The 21,287-nt window shown below is 44.0% G+C and overlaps 1 protein-coding gene across 12 annotated transcripts in view; it reads left to right on the top strand.

Annotated features, from left to right (window-relative positions):
• Positions 1-1,619: 1,619 nt before the first annotated feature.
• The window catches only part of LOC310871423 (transcriptional repressor p66-alpha-like), a 30,816-nt gene continuing 11,148 nt past the window's right edge, over positions 1,620-21,287 (top strand). For 2 of the 12 annotated variants that reach the window (XM_083782941.1, XM_083782940.1), the window contains exons 1-6: positions 1,621-1,778; positions 12,767-13,347; positions 17,505-17,643; positions 18,472-18,600; positions 19,175-19,252; positions 20,170-20,295. In XM_083782941.1, the coding sequence (XP_083639067.1) occupies positions 12,770-13,347; positions 17,505-17,643; positions 18,472-18,600; positions 19,175-19,252; positions 20,170-20,295 (1,050 nt within the window). In that variant the 5' untranslated portion in view covers positions 1,621-1,778; positions 12,767-12,769. Of the gene's footprint in view, positions 1,779-1,980; positions 2,168-12,766; positions 13,348-17,501; positions 17,644-18,471; positions 18,601-19,174; positions 19,253-20,166; positions 20,296-21,287 lie in introns of those variants that run through there. The other 10 variants (XM_083782942.1, XM_083782934.1, XM_083782937.1 and 7 more) reach the window with 8 other exon arrangements.

Genomic DNA, 21,287 nt, shown 5'->3' with positions numbered 1-21,287 from the left:
TTGGTCACAAATGCACATGCCAGGTGGCCCAATTCAGTTTTCTGATTACATGACATTCTCTGTGTGAATCTCTGAGTCATTCTGAGGTGCTCGCGACTCTATACATCAGAGAAAGCATTATACGCACAGAAATGAAAAGACTGATGTTGAGGCCCTATGATTAAAGTATAAAAAGGGTGTTTAAATAGGCGTTAACATGCCCTATGATCTAATATTAGGATATGATGTTGTATCTGTCTGGTGGAAACCACATTATGTCCAAAAGGGTTACTTTTCATAATTCAAATTAAAAAATAGCAGATCGACGAGCGCAAAACGTTGTGGCTTCATGCCATTTCAAGCTTGTAGTTCTGCTAATTTTGATACTTTTGTGTGACACTGTGTAGACCAAGGATGAGTTGGAGGGTTTATATCTCCAATATCTGTCGGGAACGCCTCGGGATCCGAGAGAATGAAGTTACTGTTGCTCTGGAGAGGGAAGTCTGGAGCTCTCATGGTGGAGCTGTTGCCCCCACAACCCGACTACGGATAAGCGGTTGAAGATGGATGGATGGAAGGAAGGATGGACTGTGATCAATATTAGAGCATTAATTTACAAGTTAAAGGAGATAAGATGTTTCTGGCTGACAGCAATGATATGATATTGTCATTGTGTTGTTGTGGTACAAGGCTGGACCAGCCATGCAGCCTACATGTGACAGCAGAGATGGAGATGAGAGAACAATGGCTTTTGATGACACAGCAACATCTTCTTTGTGTCATTAAAAGACCAGAAGGATGACTGATGTGACAAAGCTCCCAGGCTTCTTTTTTATTGTATTTTCTTCCCCACCTGTTAGAATTGGCCTCAACCCATCTCCCCCATGGAGAGCAACTTTGGCTTTCTTGCAACTCCAAATGGATAAGATGATGTCTTGTTTGTTTGTGTGTGCGGTCCTTGAAACATTGTTATGTGAGTATGCTACTTGCAGAGCCTGTGAGAACTGGGTACTCAAGATTATAGGTGAGTACTTGTTTGAACTTAAGGTGCATGGTTGTAGGGATAAATTGTATAGCCATTAATCAATGTTTCTTGATGGCGGGTCTGGGGGCCAATGGGGTCCTATATAATGGTCCCATACACGTCCATAAGAGTCTCATTTAAAAATAATGCAGGTTCCCCAGATATTTAAAACAAACTTTATCCTCCCCTTGCCTATATGCATGTGGTCTGTGTGCTATAAAATCATGCATATAGAACTGGGGGTCCTTGAAAAGAAAAAAAAGGGTAGACTATTAGAAGTGTATATTTGGACATCTCTAAATGTTATGATGAATGGAACATGGTGGACCACATAAGTGTCTGCCTCGCTGGCACACAGCTGGGTCCCCCCCCCCCACCCCTCAAATCCCGAAAACCCTCACCTGCATGCAACTCATTACTCATATATGAGTTAAACTTAAAGAGGGGGGACAACCCTGAATCATAGAGCCCCTTGGAGCCCGGGGTCCCCTGGCTATATAGTCAGTGGCCCCCGGGCATCGTGTTGGCCCTCGGTTACATGATGTTCCCTAGGTTGCCCTGGTATGTCGAAGGCGCGCATGCCCACTACGAGGACGCAGCGGCTCCATGTGTGCCGAGGCGCATTATTTGGCAACAGAAGCGGCAGCGGGGAGGGCCGTAAAAAAAGAGGATATCCCCAGGATTTCAAAAAAGCGACGATTTATCGAGGTTAATTACAGGGAAACATTCCTTGGTCGACCCCCAGAATACGAGGATCGGGCGACGGATCGACCGAGTAAGTTGACGGAGGTGTTAAAGGCAAGCAAGTTGTTTTCGTTGCCGTGGATGGTCGGGGTTCTTCGGGGGGGTTTGAGTCGGACTCGTCGTGAGAGAGAGAGAGAGGAGCCAGCCAGCCAGCCAGGTTCTCCTCCACCTCTCTCTGTGTGACGATAAAGAAGCTGATGGGCTGTTGAAAAGTAACACTTCAGCCCCGCACACACAGCCAAAGGTTGAAGCTCTGGGAGGGGTGGCTTCTTCTTCTCCCTCCTGGGCCACACTAATCGCACCGTTTTTCAACCTCCTCATTCATGATGTTTGCATAATGTGTGCTGTTATTTCGGAACTACTTGGTTTACGTTGGGATTCGGTGTTTTCGTTTCCCCCCCCCAGAGTTCGTTGAATGAGGTAAGGATTGTTTTTATCGGCAGATCGCCATCGGGCTCGGTTGGTTGTCGTGGAGGATTATTAAGTATGTAGTTGGAATTTATGAGTTCCGAAACGGTGGTGCCGGGGAGCCTTTTGAAAGTGAATGAACCCCAGGTTGGCCAGGTAAACATAATCGACGAGGAGTTTGGGACAGTATGTTGAAAGTTTGTTCCCCCCTTGACCTGGCCACTATAGTCCCCCCTGCTCCTTCGCATTTCAATGTAAGATCCGGACTCGGTTCTTTCTTGGTGGTGGTTCTGTCTCTGTTTGTGTGTGTGGACCATCATCATATCCTACTACCAGAGTGTGATGCTTATGTCTAGTGTCTGGGGCTTTTTTATTGGACTTTGACCTGGTGCCAGCTAGCAGCGATCAGGGTTCGGATTGTGTGATGAAGAAGAGGCTTGATGTGTCTTTTTTTGTTGTTTTTGTTTTCGATCAGCTAACGTTAGCTTTCCCCGGCTAATAAACATGCTGTTATCTTGTGAGGTGGTCTCAATAATGGGGAAGCCGGCTGGCTGGGTTGCACATGCTGCTGTGTGTGTGTGTGTGTGTGTGTGTGTATGTGTGTTGGGTTTAGGTGTGTGTCTGTGTGATTTAAAGGGGGTGAGTTTAGTTTTTTTTAAGTATTGGATGGGTGATGTCTGTGTTTTTTTTAATGGTGGACTGTGTGTGTGTTAAGCCCCGTGGCACCACTGTTGGTTCTGCTATCTGGTAGCTAATCTTCCTACTTCACTGTGACAAACCGTAGTCTTCCTCCTCTTAAAGCTGAACACACACGCATACGTTCACACAAACTCTTCCTCCCCTCTCAACCCAGACGCGCGCGCCCGCCCGCTCACACTCGTACAGACGGGCACGCACGCACACACACACACACACACACACACGCACGCACGTTGTTTCCCCTTCTACTAGGCTGCGACCACCGCACGGTACAGTGTAGTGACATGACAGGAGTTTTCAACGCCTTGAAATAAAACAATGGAATTACATTGTTGTTGACGATGCTGATGTTTGTCTAGATTGATGTGTAGTAGTCAACGGACCTGATGTTATTGTAATTGTGCTCTATTAAAAAAATCTATAAAATACCAGAAAGGAAGGAATTGTAATTGCGACGTTACTGGAAGAATAAAATGACATTTTTTAATATAAATGAAAAACTACTGTTTATTCATTTAGATCTTAAAAAGTGTCGTTTTTGATTAATCTGGCAAAGCTATACATGTTTTCTCAATGGACCAGAAGTCTGTCATTTTGTTCAGGAGTTCCTCATCAGACAAAAGACAGGAAAAAGGAATATAATTAAGTTTATCTTAACATGAATGTGCAGGACAAAGTTATTGTACATTGTTACAATTAGTTTTTGTGTGAGAGCTACAGTAAGCCTATGTGACTGACTGTGCATGCACAGCCTTCTTTTTAGGTGGAATTCTGGAATGAGCAAGCAGTTGTTGATCTAAACAATGACATGGATGACAAGGTATTGTCTTCCTGATGACAATAAGTCACATGTTTGCATTGATGGGTACTCTCACTTGGGCATTGTGAACAGGATCCTGACTCTCTTCACTTAAGAGGGCTTCCCTTTTACGTTTGCTTTCATTCTCGTAGTACCAATTAATTTATTACATGTTAATAAATGCCTCCATTCAGCAGCACAAGGAGGCTTGAGTTGTCTTCCTCTTATGTAGGTATACCTCAGGTATGTTGAACTAACTCTTATCTGACTCAACCGGCAGTCGGGTACACTGTATAATTTTGTTGTATTTGTAGCTTCCAAATGATTACATACCAAGAGTGTTCCAGAGTATAGTTGTGCAATAAGCCACTGTTCTGGAATGGGTCAGTGGTTGGCCAGGCTGTAAGCTGCTGGACCAGGGTCATAGGTCACTAGTTTGATAACCTCTCCGCCATGATGACTGCATCAAACATAGAAGCTATACCGTTTGGGGAAATTAATTGTATGCATGTACCTGCCTCTATTGCACAGCTAGTTTACATTATTAATAATAACGGATCATGGTGTAGCAAGTTAACGGGCCGTGCAATGTAGAGGTACAACATTTAATCAAACTTATCCATTTCATAGATTATAACAAATAATGATTTAATCTAATAATCAATTCATTATCAATCCCTATTTTTTTTGTGTGACAAAGTATGAGTCTTAAGTGGTTATTCGGTTTGTTGAAGAGTATAGTATTGCACCCCTAGTGCAGTGTCAGTTTTAGGACTCGTAGGAGAGTACAGTGCAGAAATATCCTTTCACAGGGTGAAGGTCAGTCATTGAGCAAACACCGTGCTGACAAGTATGAAACTTGCATTAGTTTTAAAAAGCTACAATCCGTATGTTTCATGTCCATTGTCTCGCTCTCCCAGCAATCTGAGGTAATAATTGCAACAATGTACTTCAAGATATAACACAATCTAGTGTCCAATGTGCGCTGTCTTTCCTCAAATGACTTTATTGACATTGTCAGTCCTACCCGACAGGCCGACACCATGATGAGTGTAATTGTCTCAATTAAAGGCTAAGCGTAGCGCAGGGAGCCCACCTCCAACCACTGCAGAATGTATTAGTTGTATTGTATTAACATACGGTATTAACATACCGTACAGACAGATTGTTTAAACAATGTTTTATTCATTAAATTAAGTCCAGGACTGTAGCTTTAATGGCGATAGCTGATGACCCGTAAATGCTATTTCAGGTGATGCTTGGGTGATACATTCCAGCATCGGACTTCTTTTATTTGCCAGGTATGTTTGCACATACGAGGAATTTGCCTTGGTTAGGTCGGTGCATCGCAGAGAATAACGGCAACATTAAGCATAGTGCTGTTACTTGGTAATTAACTTTCCCAGACTGGATATTAAAGCAATGAATCCTGCCAGGATCAGGGCTAAAAAAGAATGGTCAAAGAATGGTCAGTCTTAAGGGTGACTTGTACTTAGTTGAGTGCAAGTGTCCCATACTGAAAATAGCCCACCTACAATCTCGCAACGTGTGAGATCTGTTGTGTGACATGGATGGCACACAACCAAGTATAAGTATAACCCATGTTCATGTGATGTGCTCATTGTGCTGGGACTGATTCTCAATGTGGGAGAAATGATGAGGGTCCAAATGGACCCCTATCACTTGTACACAGAGAGATACAGTGTAGATGAAATCAAATCAAAGATCAAATGGTGGTCTCACTGGTCTGATGTGCCGTGGCCTCAAACTGGGACCCCTGAAATTGATAGGGTCGAGCTGAATCACTGACTAATAATAATAATACATTGAAGATACATGCGCTCAAGTCACACAATTGGGACCACATTATTTCAGAAACCATACGTCTAACTCTCTTTAGTTTCTGTACTGTGTTTCAGTCTCAAAACCTGGGACGTAGGGTACAGACATTCAAGTTGTGTTGGACTAAATTTAATGTTATGTAATTCAAAGTTGTGGTTCTGAAAACGTCAAGGACCTCTAAATCAAGTATTTGGCCGCGGACCCCCCATCATGTGAGAATATTTTGGGCCTGGGACACCCAATGACCATACGAAGGTTTGCGTTGTGAAAATGTAAAACACACAAGCTCACAAGAACGCATCACGACGTGTGTGAGCTTGTAGATCGGCTATTTTCAAACAGTCCATGTGTATACAGCGTGGTGCTATGTATATTCTGGTTAAACAGATTTTGATTATGTAAACTAATTTAGCTGGGGACCCCCTGTAACCCACCCAAGGACCCCCTGGGGGGGGTGTTCCTGGACCTCCCTTGATGAGAACCACTGGTTTACAGGCTTCATGTGACCACAGCTGCAGATAGCGGGATAATTTGGGATTGTGGTTACGTGCAGCGTACAAGTTCTTCTTTGGGGTGTTCCGCCGCCATCTTGGTGTGTGCACGTGCGCGCGTGTGTGCGTGTGTGTGTGTGCGTGGCAGGTTGAGTAGAAGGAGATGTATGGGAGCTGCCATGGAGATGAAACCTGATACCTGTCAGCCATTCAGGTCTTGGTCTCCCCTGTTAGGAAGATAAAGTACTCTCTCCTACAGGAGAGTAGGGGTCAGTGGTGGAAAATGTACACACATTTTTTACTTAAGTGAAAGTATGAATACTTCAATATAGAAATACTCCGTTACTCTGTAAAAGTCCGGAATTCAACATTTACTTGAGTGAAAGTGCAAAAGTGTATTTGGTATCAAAATGTACTCAATGTACCAAAAGTAGAAAGTACTCGTTATGCCGAATATCCTGTTTCACAAGTTTTCAAATGTACTCAGTTACTTTACATCACTGCCTTTTACGAAGATAATGTACTCTCTGCATACAGGAGCGTAGGGGTCAACATCCACCGTGCGCTCACCCGCACGGGGGGGGGGGGGGGGATACGGCGAGTGGACGGAGCGGTGAGGGTGTGATACGGAGAGGGGGTTGGGTGACAGCAGGGCGATCATCCTCAGAGTTTCACATCGTTTGAGAATCCAGAGTGATCCACGTCAGGATACAAGTGTCGCCATTCTTCGACATCACAGCCACAACTATGCATCCCCCCCCCCCCCCCCCTTACTCTCAGGACCCCTCCCACCATGTCCCATCCCCAAAACGCCATGTGTCGCCGATCGAGCTCTGCTACTTTCAACACCCCCCCCCCCCCTCAAACTGTATTATTATGTCTGTCATTGTAGATGCCAGCACCTAAAGGGTTAAAACCTGCTTCAGCCTCTCTCTCTCTCCCTCTCTCTCTCACACGCACACACTCACACTCACACTCACACACACACACACACACACACACACACACACAAGCCAACCGGTTTAAACCGGTTCCCTGGAAAAGTGCTTTGTGTGTCCCACTGAATGCTGGGAAGGGTCATGTCATGTGTGTCTCAGTGATGTCACAGTGTTTGACAAAAAAAGAAGAAGAACTTAGTCAGCTTTCTCTTATCAGATGATTGGCCTCTGTGTGTATGTGTTTGTGTGTGTGTTGTACAGGTACAATATGGTTTCATAGCGCGTGCCATAAGCTTGCCGCCATATCCGTTCGGGTGGAGGTGGAGGGGGGGGGGGTGCCGGGGTTGTGGGGAAAAGTGTGTATGGCGTCTACGTGTGTGTCACTGAAAAGTATCCCAGGTTGAAAGGGTTAATGATGGATGGTCTATTTCTTTTTCTTAAAAAAAAGGAAAAAAAAGAAGAAAAAAACATGGCTTCCTGTGGTGCGTCGCTGGGCAGACTGGAGGCCAGAGCGAAGCGAGGAGGGAGTGTTTATTCATGAAGGGCCCCAGACTGTGGCCTGTATGAATATGACACACACACACACACACACACACACAGGACGCATTGTGACTGTGCACAGTCTTCGTCCGTCCAACGTCTCTCAATAAAGTATAGTGCCAGACCTACGTATATCGGCCATTATTTATGACTGTCTACATCGGGGCAATTTAGCCGACGTCAGATTTTCAATCTGACGTCCCGATTTTGGGCCATGTCACGTCACGTGTTGGTGAACTGAAAAATGTTCAAAACAAGGTTTCACAAGTTTTCAAAATAAGTCGTTCTACCAGCCCACAATGCGCTGTGAGCTTGTGGATTGGCTATTTTGGAATTCTCCATTTTTGAAAAACGTAAATACTGTAAAATCCAAGGGTTTCTTTTGCACTTCTTTACACAATATCATTCAAAAGATATTGGTTAATCGATGGCCTAACAGTGCGTTTTAACAGCAGGCGGCAGGCAGCAGCCTGAAGTATTTCCTAGAAGTGCGTTATTTGTCTATTGGACCTGGCAACTGCTACTGGCGATAGCAGACGAAGAGGTGATAGTCAAAGTGGGCGGAGGAACGTCACCCTTAAAATATTTTATCTTTGGACGACATCGTCCGGCGATAGCCAGTCAAATCCATGTGTTGCATTGTTTACCCTCCATACCACCTATACGAGGACATGGGTAACGACAGCAGGAACGGCCACTAGGAGATTTGTATCGCCCAATGTCGCCGTTGTTCTCCCGCTGTTAAAACGTACAGTTATAGACTCTCTGGAATTGATCGGTATTTGACCCCAATAATAATGCCATGATTGATGCAAGTCCATCTGCAAGTTCTGGACCTGGTGTAACTCTTTATCGATTCTTCAGTTCAGTCTGAAGTTCTGAACTGGCTTCTATAAACAGTGGAGCTTTTTGAGCTTCAGAAACCCCCACGCCCTGCCCTGTGTCTGGTCTACCTTTATGGTGTTTAGTTGATCTGCGTGTGGTTTTGGGAGCCATGCACTCACGCAGGGATTATGACCAGACAGCATCTGGGTAGCTGGCACGCATCAAGATGGTTATGTATATGTGCGTGCGCAAGTGCAACCATTCTTTTCAGTGTCAATCCCTCAACCATCTGAGTGAGTCTCCACTAATGTTGATATGTCAACATCTGGTGGGATTGAATTCAGTATGTGCTCCAACTCAATGTAGTGTTGTTGTGTGACACGGTCTACCGTCTGGTTACTGATATGGTTTCTAGTATTATTATTATGGTATCTATGTAGGCGTTTGCTATTCGCCCATGTGCATACATAAATTGTAATATGTTGGAACGTTTTATATTCACCCCAAGAAACATATTTCTACCAAGCTCAACCGTAAGCCTGAGTTATACTTAGTTGCGTGTTGATGCCACACAACGAAAATAACTCTCCTACCAGGTCAAAACATTGGAACAAGCACTGTGAGCTCATAGATTGGCTATTTTCAGTGTGCAACACTGTAAATTAAATCGGGCAGTATCGTTCACTTGCATGCATTAACGTTTTCTTGATTAAACACTGGCATGGTGGCCCTTTCAATATGTTCGGAGACTTCATACTGCTACCACTGTGTATATAAATGTGGTTTTACTTTCAGTTTTAACGTCGACCTTTACATGACTCCATGACTCTGACTTCCTTTTTCTTTCGTCGCTTGTGTTTCTGAAATGGTGTGTTTCTGAGCAGAGTAATGTGTCGGCTGTTGCTGAATACATTTGGTTCAAGGCCATTCGTTCAATCCACCAAGGTTAAGCCAGGATGCATAGAATGAGACGCGCTGTGTCTGACCAATGCGCTAGTGTAGGCCAACGGACAGGTTGGCAAGCCTTTTATCCCAGTGTCTCAGCAGGTCACATTAACACCTTGATGTAGTAGAGCAGTGGTTTCATATACATTTTCATCCACCCCTGAATCACACCTTAACCCATTTAGGCCTGACGTCGAAATAAAAAAATTGTTCGCTCTGAAAGAATATATACATATTAAAAGATTTGTGCCGCATTTTTACGATTTTTCAAAAATAGCAGACCTACAAGTTCATAGCGCGCCACCGAGTGGCACGCTATGAGCTTGTAGATCTTCTATTTTTTCAGAATGCTTGAAACACCAAAAGGGGTTCCAGCCCCAAAATGGGTTAATTAGAGGATACATTATATGTCGTATTACGGCACGTAAATATTTAATTCTTTCCTTCTAAGAAATGCTATATGTCACAACAAAAAAAGAATATTCGTTTCCATTATAGGACCTATTATTGAAAATAACTTTCGTGCCTGACTCTATTGACCCATTTGACCCCCCAAAAAATTCCATGAATTCAAGGCTTCATGGGGTGTGTAATTGATAGGAAAATAAGTTTTTTTTTTTTGGGTGAACTACTCCTTTAAGTGCCCAGCGCTGCTGACCAGCAATTATCTCAGCATGTTCCAGCCACAACAACACGTGGCCACAGTTGTGTGGAGGAGTGACAAAAATGTAAGAGATCTCTAGAGACACCCATAGATGTCTCCCTTCCTGCACTGGAGCTGTATTACATTTTAGGTAATCTCTCAAGACAGATTCAAAGTCAGAAAGAAATCACCCCCCCCCCCCCTTTTACGATGGGTTCCCAGATTGCATTTGAGGCAGCTGCTGCTCATTGTCCAATTTATCGGACTGCTGATGGTCTTTAACCCCTTCTTAAACCCTATATACTACTGTTTACAAAAAAAACCCATAGGGGTCGCGGACCAATTCTTATTTTGTTTCCTGCATTTTCCTACAACAAAATCTATAATTTTCTTCAGTTGAAGTATGCGTGTCAAAAAAGCTAAATGAAAGAGATGGGGGGGGGGGGGGGGAACACATTAATTTGCAGAGGAATTTTAAATACTTTTAAGATTTAGTGGAATTAGACAATCTACAAGCTCGCAAAATGTGAGAAATACAAATTTCTCTTTTTGCTTAGTGATCTTTTTGCTTAGTGAGACAGATGGCGATAGATAGTACATGGTCACCTTCCTTTTCCCCTCGAGTAGTATGTACACACTGACTCACAATCATGTTGTGATGCATCTCGAGCAGGTTGATCTGCTATTTGAAGTGAATGTTTGCCTATGTTGCCTCTCTCTCTCTCTCTCAACCATAGCTAGGGATAGAAGAAGCCTGGTGCGTGGCAGTACTGTTTTTAGTGGTAGCACAAACACTTGTGTTTTGGGTGAATGGGGCGTTCGTCAGGTCATATAACCCTGGTGGCCATGAATAGATGTAACGGAAATGACTATTCTGTGAACCCACCCCCACCCCCCCATTCAGACCCCATGGCCTTGATAGTGAGATGGCCTAGATATCGTTTGTGTACTTTACACTGTACTACACACTACACAGTGCATAGGTATAAACCAAACCAGCTCATAACTAAAGACACTTAATTTGTAACCACATGGACCCTAGTGTTCCTGTGCGGGACACATGGAGGGGGCCTCGTATAAACCCTGGGGGATTCTGGTCGAATGAGGCAACAGGCCCAAACTGGCCCCCCAGAAATCTGCCCCGTGAGATAATTGGGAGAATATGATTTTTCTCCCAATTATATTTCCTTTGGAAATATATATTTTTTTATACAATATCAGACAGTCTCACACATAGTCCAAATTGAGAAACTATCCCCACCTAGAGAAGGATTATTTCCTATATAATATAATATGATACTCCATGTTGAGAGTGACTGTCTGCAAGGAGGCCAGCTGACATGGAGGTGAAAACGGTCTTATGTTAATTTAAATTGAGATATTCCTCTAATTTGGCCTTTATTTTAATCTAAATTGACGTTAAAGAAAGGCCAAAATGGCTTAGTCTGTAGTCTGGCCCCCCATTAAAAAAGTACTGGAGAGATATTGGCCTGAGGACAAACTTAGTTGCTTACCCCTGCTGTATAGGATTTTAAATTCAACTATTGCAGATTCTAAAACCAATCCAAGACTTTTATTGTCTCCACCAGGCCGAAGGCATGGGGGGAGAGTATGTTTTGCACTCCGTCCGTCCGTCCGTCCGTGTGTCCGTCCGTGTGTGTGTCCGTGAGCAGCTAATCTCGGCCACCGTTAACCCGGTCAATGCCAAATTTTGCACACACACTCCCTGGATGCCAACGATGAACCTCTGCCCCAAACTTTCCCGAACGGCCTGTTATAGCGCCACCAGGAGGCCGCTTTGTGCAAAACAAGTTTTTGCACAGTACACCTACAGATTTTGTCCAAACATCGCGCAAATTGGTACACAGTCTCTCTAGAGCCATTCAACGAAACCGGTCTTTCAGATTTCTCAGACTCCATCCTGATTGGTTAAGATTGGCTTCCAAAGTTCACAGTAGTGGTGGGGGGGGGGGGGGGGGGTTATAATTTCCTTTTTTTTTTTTTTTTTTTTTTAATGAACCCTACAAATAAAAAAAATCTTCCCCCCAAGGGGTACCTAAGTCAAAAAAGTTTGGGAACCCCTGATGTAGTTGATTAATAATAATTGTAACTCTTGAGAGTTAATAAGGGTCCATTTGTTTACTAACTCCATCTTTTAAATGAGGACCACTGGTGGTCCCTGGACCACTGTTGATCCAATTGATCACCATAGCAACCCCAGCCTAGGCCTGATTAGTTACCTGTATCTTGATTGGAATCAATCTCCACTCTCACACCTCTCAGTCATGCAGCTACACAGACACATCCCAGGCACACTTTGGTAGGCCTATAGCCCTGTCCTGTTTGGATGACAATATTGCCTTTCCAACAGATTTTCATTTAAAAAAAAACGGGGAAAAAAACGGAAAAAAAACGATTATCAATTATTAATTTTCATAATCGATTTCGGGTCCTATCAACGATAATCGATTCATCGATTAATCGGACCCATTCCTAGTTCACAGGAGTGCTCAGTTTTAAAAAAAATGCTGCAAATCATGAACACATCGCGTGATTTCCGTGAAATTGTGCACGCACATTCCCACTAGGCCGTGGACGAAATGCCACATGAACAATTTCAACTCAGCCTCAAGGTGGCGCTATAACTGGCCGAAAAGTGTTTTTACCTCTAACTGCACGGATCTGTGGATAATTTACTTTTGTTGCCCTTTTATCCAACCACCAGATGAAGGCAAGCTGCAATGTCCTACATTCCTATCCTGGTGGAGACCTGTGCCCAGAAGGGCACTTTTTCTAGTTATCTCTCTTCTTGTCTGTTAAGGGGATGTCTGAAGAGGCTGTTTGATATAATGATGGAGGCTAATACGTGTATCTCTCTTCTTGTCTAAGGGGATGTCTGAAGAGGCTGTTCGTCAGACGCGCAGCCAGAAGAGGGCGCTGGAGAGAGATGCGCCTCTTCCCCCGACCACGGAACCCTCCGCTGTCGAAACGGACTGCAAGAAGCCCAAACTTGACGACCCGCCGTCGTCGCCCCCGGACCTACCGCCCAACGAGCCCGAAACCCCAACACTGGCAGAGGACGCCCAGAGCCGGACTAGGACTGGACCCGAGGCTGAGCGAGAGCAGCCGCCCGGACCCGACCAAGGCCCGCTGCTTCCGCCGCCCCCGCCCCTGCCCCTGCCCCCTTTAGTGTTACCTATACCCCAGCTGATAAAAGAACCGGAGCGGCACCAGAGACAGCAGCAGCAGCAGCAGGCCGAACCAGGCCCAGACAATCGGACTGAATGTAACGACCAGGCTGGCAGGGCGGCAAAGACGGAGACGCCGGTCGCAGACGCGAGGAGCCGTCTGCGACCGTCGGAGCCGAGGGCGTCCGGTGGCCTGCTGTCCGCGGGGGAGGTGAAGGCCACCATCAAAGTGGAAGTCCAGACGAGGGAGCAGCCGGTGGACATGAGTAGTGCCACCAAAGGGTGAGGAAATCACGGTCTACATTCTATGCTAAGTGATGAATATACACTACATACTATTATTTATATATATATGATCATGTGCCCGAAAAGGGTGCCCACCCTTGTTTTAACTACCGTACTTGACCGACGAAGCGGGTAATATTTATGCATTTGTTTTTTTCGCTATTTTGAAAAATGCCCAAAATGGGGACGCCAGGTTGTATGTGCCTAAAAGGTCACCCTACTGTGTAGACTCAGAGTGCAGCCTGGTCTGTGACTTGGTGGGGGGTGTGTGGGGGGGGCTCCCCAAACAGGCTTCTAAAGTTTATCCTCTCACAACTGTCCCTCCATTTTCCCCACTCCAGCACCTGAACCCTAAAAAAAAAAAAAGAAAAAAAAGAAAAACTCCCTCACACAAAATGTAGCCCGCGTCCGTGTGTCACAAAAACCGGTTCTAACTGGCTGTTTCCATGGTTACCACCAGTTGGAAGGAACAAGGAGGGGAGGAGGGAGACACAGTGAGGAGGGGGGGGGGGGGGGGGGGTGTGGTCACGTGATAATGACTTTGAGGTCATGTGACCTCTTTGGAAGAGTAGTGATTAATCCACAGGAAGTGATGATGACGCTAAGCCCTGCAGAGAGAGAGAGAGGGGGGAGAGCTGTAGAGAGAGAGGGACACGCACGCACGCACGCACACACACACACGCAAGGGTGGATGCGAGACAGGCCTCACTTTTCCAGTCACCAGCATGCAGTTTCCAGTGCCGCTTCTTATGTTAATATGAATTAATTATCATCAATTTCAACGTTATTTTTCTCGCTTGTGTTGTGAAAATCTTCCATTTTCTGCAGGTGGAAACGGCAGCTCTGATTAACAATACAGTATGTATTGTTAATTAACTGTATTAACAATACAGTATGTATTGTTAATCATAATGTGTGCTACATCCACCCTTAACTTACAGCCTTCTCGTGTCACCCGTATAGTAGATAAGAGGGCATTTTAGGCCAAACTGCAGTGCAAATTGAATGGCGTTGATCTCATGGGATGCGCATGGGAACGGCCATCTTGGACTTCATGGGACCAGCCTGTCATGTCTGTTGTCCAGGACAGTGTTTCCCAAACACTGAGTCTGGACCCAGTTTTAGGTCAAGCACCCACAAAAAAATAATTGTGTATGTAAAATACTTTATGTATGAATAAAAATAAATAAATAAGTAAAGTATCTTGGGTCTCGAGCTAAAACGTTTTGGAACCACAGTTCTATGCCATGCTGTATCTACTGTAGGATGTATTGTATGTCAATTTGGACGGTTTCAGCCTGCTCAGAGCCCCTTTGACTTGACACACGGACAGACAACCGATTGACCCTCTAATCCAGTGGTTCCCAAACTTTTTAGCCTTTGACCCAAAAGAGATATATTTGCCCGGGACCCAAACTAGTGAAGATAGCAGATCTACAAGCTCGCAATGTGTCACAGAATTCTGAGTTTGTAGTTCGGCTTTTTTCACTACTTCTTAATTAGCCCTTCACTAAACCCCACCCCAAAAGTGATTGTCCAATGCCAATCCAAATAGTTTAGCAACTGTTGCTAAGGATGCCAAGCTTTCGCCACCTCATAGCATGTCGATGTTATTTTGCATGGCTGTGATGTTGAACACATACAACCGGAAGTGATGATGACGCTAAGCCCTGCAGAGAGAGAGAGAGGGGGGAGAGCTGTAGAGAGAGAGGGACACGCACGCACGCACGCACACACACACACACACGCAAGGGTGGATGCGAGACAGGCCTCACTTTTCCAGTCACCAGCATGCAGTTTCCAGTGCCGCTTCTTATGTTAATATGAATTAATTATCATCAATTTCAACGTTATTTTTCTCGCTTGTGTTGTGAAAATCTTCCATTTTCTGCAGGTGGAAACGGCAGCTCTGATTAACAATACAGTATGTATTGTTAATTAACTGTATTAACAATACAGTATGTATTGTTAATCATAATGTGTGCTACATCCACCCTTAACTTACAGCCTTCTCGTGTCACCCGTATAGTAGATAAGAGGGCATTTTAGGCCAAACTGCAGTGCAAATTGAATGGCGTTGATCTCATGGGATGCGCATGGGAACGGCCATCTTGGACTTCATGGGACCAGCCTGTCATGTCTGTTGTCCAGGACAGTGTTTCCCAAACACTGAGTATGGACCCAGTTTTAGGTCAAGCACCCACAAAAAAATAATTGTGTATGTAAAATACTTTATGTATGAATAAAAATAAATAAATAAGTAAAGTATCTTGGGTCTCGAGCTAAAACGTTTTGGAACCACAGTTCTATGCCATGCTGTATCTACTGTAGGATGTATTGTATGTCAATTTGGACGGTTTCAGCCTGCTCAGAGCCCCTTTGACTTGACACACGGACAGACAACCGATTGACCCTCTAATCCAGTGGTTCCCAAACTTTTTAGCCTTTGACCCAAAAGAGATATATTTGCCCGGGACCCAAACTAGTGAAGATAGCAGATCTACAAGCTCGCAATGTGTCACAGAATTCTGAGTTTGTAGATCGGCTTTTTTCACTACTTCTTAATTAGCCCTTCACTAAACCCCACCCCAAAAGTGATTGTCCAATGCCAATCCAAATAGTTTAGCAACTGTTGCTAAGGATGCCAAGCTTTCGCCACCTCATAGCATGTCGATGTTATTTTGCATGGCTGTGATGTTGAACACATACAGCCGACTTTAGGACGGTACTCCCCCCGAACCTCAAATGACGTCACATTGTAGGCTCTACAGAGCCGAACCGACTTTTATTCAGCTCTAAAATAGGAGTAAGAATCGGCCCTTACACTGACCCACCCAGGTGATGGCAATAATACTAATCACCTGTGATTAGTATTAGTATATTAGTATTGTCATCACAGACTTGAGTGGGTGGGGCTTAGCGAAGGGCTAATTATTACATTTTAATTTTTATTTATGGAATTTCTTAGATGTGTTTTTCTTTTTTTTATGTTGAAGAAAATGTACATTTATCCAATCCGTATGGTAGGGTATGGTATTTTAATACAATATAACTTGTACAATGGGGTTGTTGTATTTTATCCCCCTGCTATTCTATTGAGACATTTTGACTTGACTTTTGTGTCAAAAGTCACGTCTCACCTAGACACAGGATCTGACACAAATTTAGCTCCGTTTGGAATTGGAACCTCTATATCCACGCTGCTACGCTTTAGCTCCGAGATGAGGTTCAGAGAAAAGCTATTTCTGCACTGGTAGAAATGGAGTCTAGCTGGGTCGAGCCCGTCGACAAGTATTTTTCAAAAAATAAAGGTATCAGAACCAAGATACAGTTGATAAACTTAACATAGACACCTAACTCGCTCCAGTGATTGGCTATGCCTTCTGGTCCCTTTTGCCAACTCTGAACTTGGAAAGGCTGCTTTCAGCATCGGTGCACCTGATTCTTGGAATGTCTTGCAACATGAACTTAAACTTAATACCCTGGCATCAATTGGTCATTTTAGGAATTTACTCAATAACCGTCCATCACCTGTATGTTGCTGTTTTAACTGATTGCTGAATATATATAATTGTTTTAACGGTTTGTTGTAACTAATTGTTGTATTGTTTGTATGTAATCTCGGCATCATTGTGAATGAGGGGTTCCCTCAATGGTCTCTCCGAGAATTTAAATAAAGGTTGAATGAACATTTTAACTGAGGCATCAAACAACCGCTTAAATCAGGCTTAAATAAAAATTTAGTCAAGTCCAGTCAACCCCAGTTCACATGCCCAGTACTGCTTACGTAAGATTGCATTGGGGAAACAAATTGTACTGGCTGACAAACAACCGCTTTGTAAGCGGTAGTTTGATGCCTAAGTTAAAATGTTAGGGGCCTATGTTAAGTTTATAAACTGTATCTTGGTTCTGATGCCTTTTACTTTTTTAAATAAATACTGCGAAAGGGGTTTCATCTACTTTTGGACGGGCTCGACCCAGCTAGACTCCATTTCTACCGGCACAGGGATAGCTTTTCTCTGAACCTCATCCCTGAGCTATAGCGTAGGTTCCAAACACAAATTTTGACTTGAGGTGTGTGTGAACAACTTGTGAGAGAGGGAAGGGTAATGAAATTCATCAGAACATGTCCCTGTGTGTCCTGTGTCCAGTAGCGTGAAGAGGGAGAAGCGTCCGCCGTCCCCTGATGATGATGATGATTGTATCATCCTGTCTGACAATGACTCCTCCCCTAGTAGTCCACCCATGAACGGCTTAAGCCACTTCAGGGAGCTGGATACAGACTTGCTCATGGTAAGACCAGCTTTCACACACACCTGTGAAAATAACATGCCTATCCACTTTACCATGCTCTTAACAGTGGTGTAAGTTATCTTTTGTTTTGGTAAAACAAATAAAAAACAAACACTCTTATATAGAAGAATACTACCATAATATAGAGCTTTAAACTTTTAAACAAAAACAACATGCTTTATGTATATCGTTTCCACCACTAATAGTGTTTAAATCAGAGCGGTACCAACCGGTACCTGAAATGGAAAAAGAAAGTCTACACATAAAGTCACCTCTGTTATCAGCATTATTTATTTATTTGTTTAGAATTGCTGACACATCACATTTTTTGCAGAGGTGACCCCAAGGGTGTGGGACGGATTCTTTAGCAAAGACGGGAACACACACAGACACTTTAGCTATGTAGTATCGTGGTTCTCAAAGTGGGGTCCTTCGGGGGAGGGGGGGCGGGGGGGGGATAATGCAACTTTGCAACTTAACTTTAACCACTTTATCCATCTATTAAAAAAATGCAGCTAAAATATGACATTTATAATTTATGAAAAAAAGTAGGGAAAGAAAACAGATTCACACTCGTGAAGTGAGGGGTGCCTGGTAATGTATGTTAAACTCTTATACGTAACATGACATCATTTAAAAAGCCAGACGTTTGGAGGGGCTTGCGTCCCTGAAAATATATGAGAGATGAAATATTGGACATGCACGATTTCTGCCCGACTGTGACAATGGCATGTTTCATCCTGATGTCGGCCAGACATACAGTACTGTCATCCCTTTCCGTTGACGGTGACTCTTCAATGTTGTGTGTGTGTGTGTGTGCGCGTGCAGAGGAGCACTCAGGAGGAGCGGGAGCGCATCATCAAGCAGCTGAAGGAGGAGCTGAGGTTGGAGGAGGCCAAGCTGGTGCTGTTGAAGAAACTCCGCCAGAGCCAGATCCAGAAAGACACCCTACAGAAGGTAACCAATCAACCAAGCACACACCAAAATCCTAGTCCCAACCTGTTCTGAACCCAGGAGAGAGGAAACGTGACGTCTATAAGAGCAGATTCACACTATGGTCCCGGGTGCGCAATCTGGACCATTTAGCAAATCCCAGGGACTGATTGAAGCGTACTCCGATACCAGAATTCTGCGATGTGAAAGCACAGTACATTACCTTCTGATAGTTCTACTTGAATGTTGACAAGAAATGTAATCCCGCTGGCCGCTAGTAGTGTTTGAGTAGTGCTAGCTGTGAGAAATAAAACGATGCGCGACAAAATCACAAATGACATTGGATGGACGGCGACTATCATGGACAGCGCTCATATTACGAATATGTTCGTACTTAGCAAAAAAAAGAGTTAACATACCAAGGACACATACTTGACGTAAGACGTTTGAAAGACCATCAGCACACACTGCTTTAGTTGTGTAGTGTTTTTGTTATAACTCAAGACAATGTCAGAAACACAGCCAAACTTTATCATTCGCTCTAAATCGTCAATAAAATGTGATGATCGTGACATTGTTTTTTTTTTGTGCCTCTCAGCCCTCGGGCATGTCCGGCTCAGTGGCTCCGCCTCCTCTGATCAGGGGAACCAGCACCGGTAACAAAGGTTCCCAGCAGGTCAGTGGATACGTCACACACGCACACACGCACACACACAAATACATTAGTCATCGTACTCCACCTTAGCCCATAGCACTTGACCTAGTTATGACTAGCATGCAGACTTACCGTGCTCATTATTTTGTTCTCATGTTTTTGTCACTTTAAAGGCTTGTTTTTTCCTCAACCACATTGTTCCAATCTAGATTGATTGCATGTTTATTTAGACCACTGTGGTTCCCAAACACTGGGTTGGGACCCATTTGTGGCCGGGTCACACACTGATTTTTATAGGTCACAACTCGAGTAAAAACACGATTTTCTTTTCTTACAAATAATGCATTTTAAGTATTGTGTTTAACTTGCCGCTCTGTTTTTAAGAGCATCTACTAATTGCTTAAATAATTGTAAATGTTAGAGTGGCTCTGTAGGAGACACAGCCCTCTAGAACAGTGGTTCCCAAACGGAAATGCTGTGTGGAGTGGCGGACGATCATCTCTACTTTCACCCTGAAAATAAATGTTGTAACCGCAATCATCGGTTCTTTAGTTATGGGCCGTTGAATAAAGCTTGTTTTGACCAAAGAAACGCACGTTTTCACTTCCGGTTCATTTCCGGTTGTATCCGTCGCCTGGCGACCTAGAACCATTCATACGTTGGCATCTATTAGATTAGACATCTATTAGACGTCTATCCACACTTTTCCTGGGCTGTGTGTGGCGCTCCAGTTCCTGTTGATTTCATTGGATATCATTGGTCATCTGACCAGTTTCATTGGCTTTCATTGGATCAAATCGACAGGAACTGGAGCACACACAGCCCAGGAAAAGTGTGGATAGGTAGTGAAGCGTTGGATTTGAAAAGACATCGTCTATAGACGTTCCTGGCAGTCAGTGTGTTTTAACAGTGATGATTTGTCGTGGTGTATACAGCAGATGTCGACGGGCAGGAGTTCAGGCACCGTCATCCCTCCCCCGCTGGTGCGAGGCGGCCAGCAGCAGGTCTCATCCAAACATGGCGGCTCCCAGATCATCATGCCACCTCTGGTCAGAGGCTCCCAGGTGAGCCACTGTGTGATGATGATGCAGTGTTCAAAAAATGTTCGTCTACTACTACTACTACACTACTAGAGTTGCGCTTGGTTGTTGCACTCTGAACATAGTAGACAAGCTACAAGCTCACAACGCGTCTCACTGCGACCCCTTGTAAGCTTATATATTAGTTTATAGATCTAATTGTAATCATTGTTATAGTTTGTTCAGTGACAGCAGTCGCCCTCATCTCTTCAGCTCTTTGGTAAACACAAAATACATTTTCAGGCCCAGGATAGGCTACCAATTTTATCCAACCAGCAGACGAGAGAGAACACCACAAAGATCATCATGTACAGTATCACCTTCAGTGTTAGGCGCGATTCATACTCCTATTTTAGAGCCGAATAAAAGTCGGTTCGGCTCTGTAGAGCCTACAATGTGACGTCATTTGAGGTTCGGGAGGGGGGCGGGTACAGTCCTAAAGTCGGCTCTTCGGTGCTAGTGAAAATCTCTGACGAGCCGAAATAATTTCGGCACTACAGCTTTAAAATAAGAGTATGAATCGGCCCTTAGAGTTTCCTGTTCCAATTGTATCTGCTCTTTTTTGTTTTGTTTTGTTAAATCACTTCCGATTTCACTTGTTTATCCTATCCAATCTATCTCTTCTGATTGGATCTAATTGGTGTCCCAACCTGAAAATGTATACTTTGTTTAGTAATCAGCTGGAGAGACGGAGAGCGCCTTTTCTGAACACTAGCAATGATTGCCAGTGCTATATCGTTTAGGAAAATGGTGTGTAATGGACCGTGATTTTTAATTGTGTCTACCGCTTTATTCTTTATTCTTAGATACAGTTCCACATTTGTGTTTAATTTCAGTTAAAGTTTTTAAGTTAATTCATCCATTTGTGTGTTCATTTATGTGTTCATCTATCCATTTGCAACTGTGAGAGTGTACAAATATGGTCATATGTGTACACTCCCAGTTACACTCAGTGCTTTACTGTGTGTAGCGATGCA

This window comes from Protomyctophum parallelum (assembly GCF_964188405.1).
Source record: "Protomyctophum parallelum genome assembly, chromosome: 14".
Classification (NCBI taxonomy): domain Eukaryota; kingdom Metazoa; phylum Chordata; class Actinopteri; order Myctophiformes; family Myctophidae; genus Protomyctophum; species Protomyctophum parallelum.
This window is presented reverse-complemented; position numbering and strand designations above follow the sequence as displayed.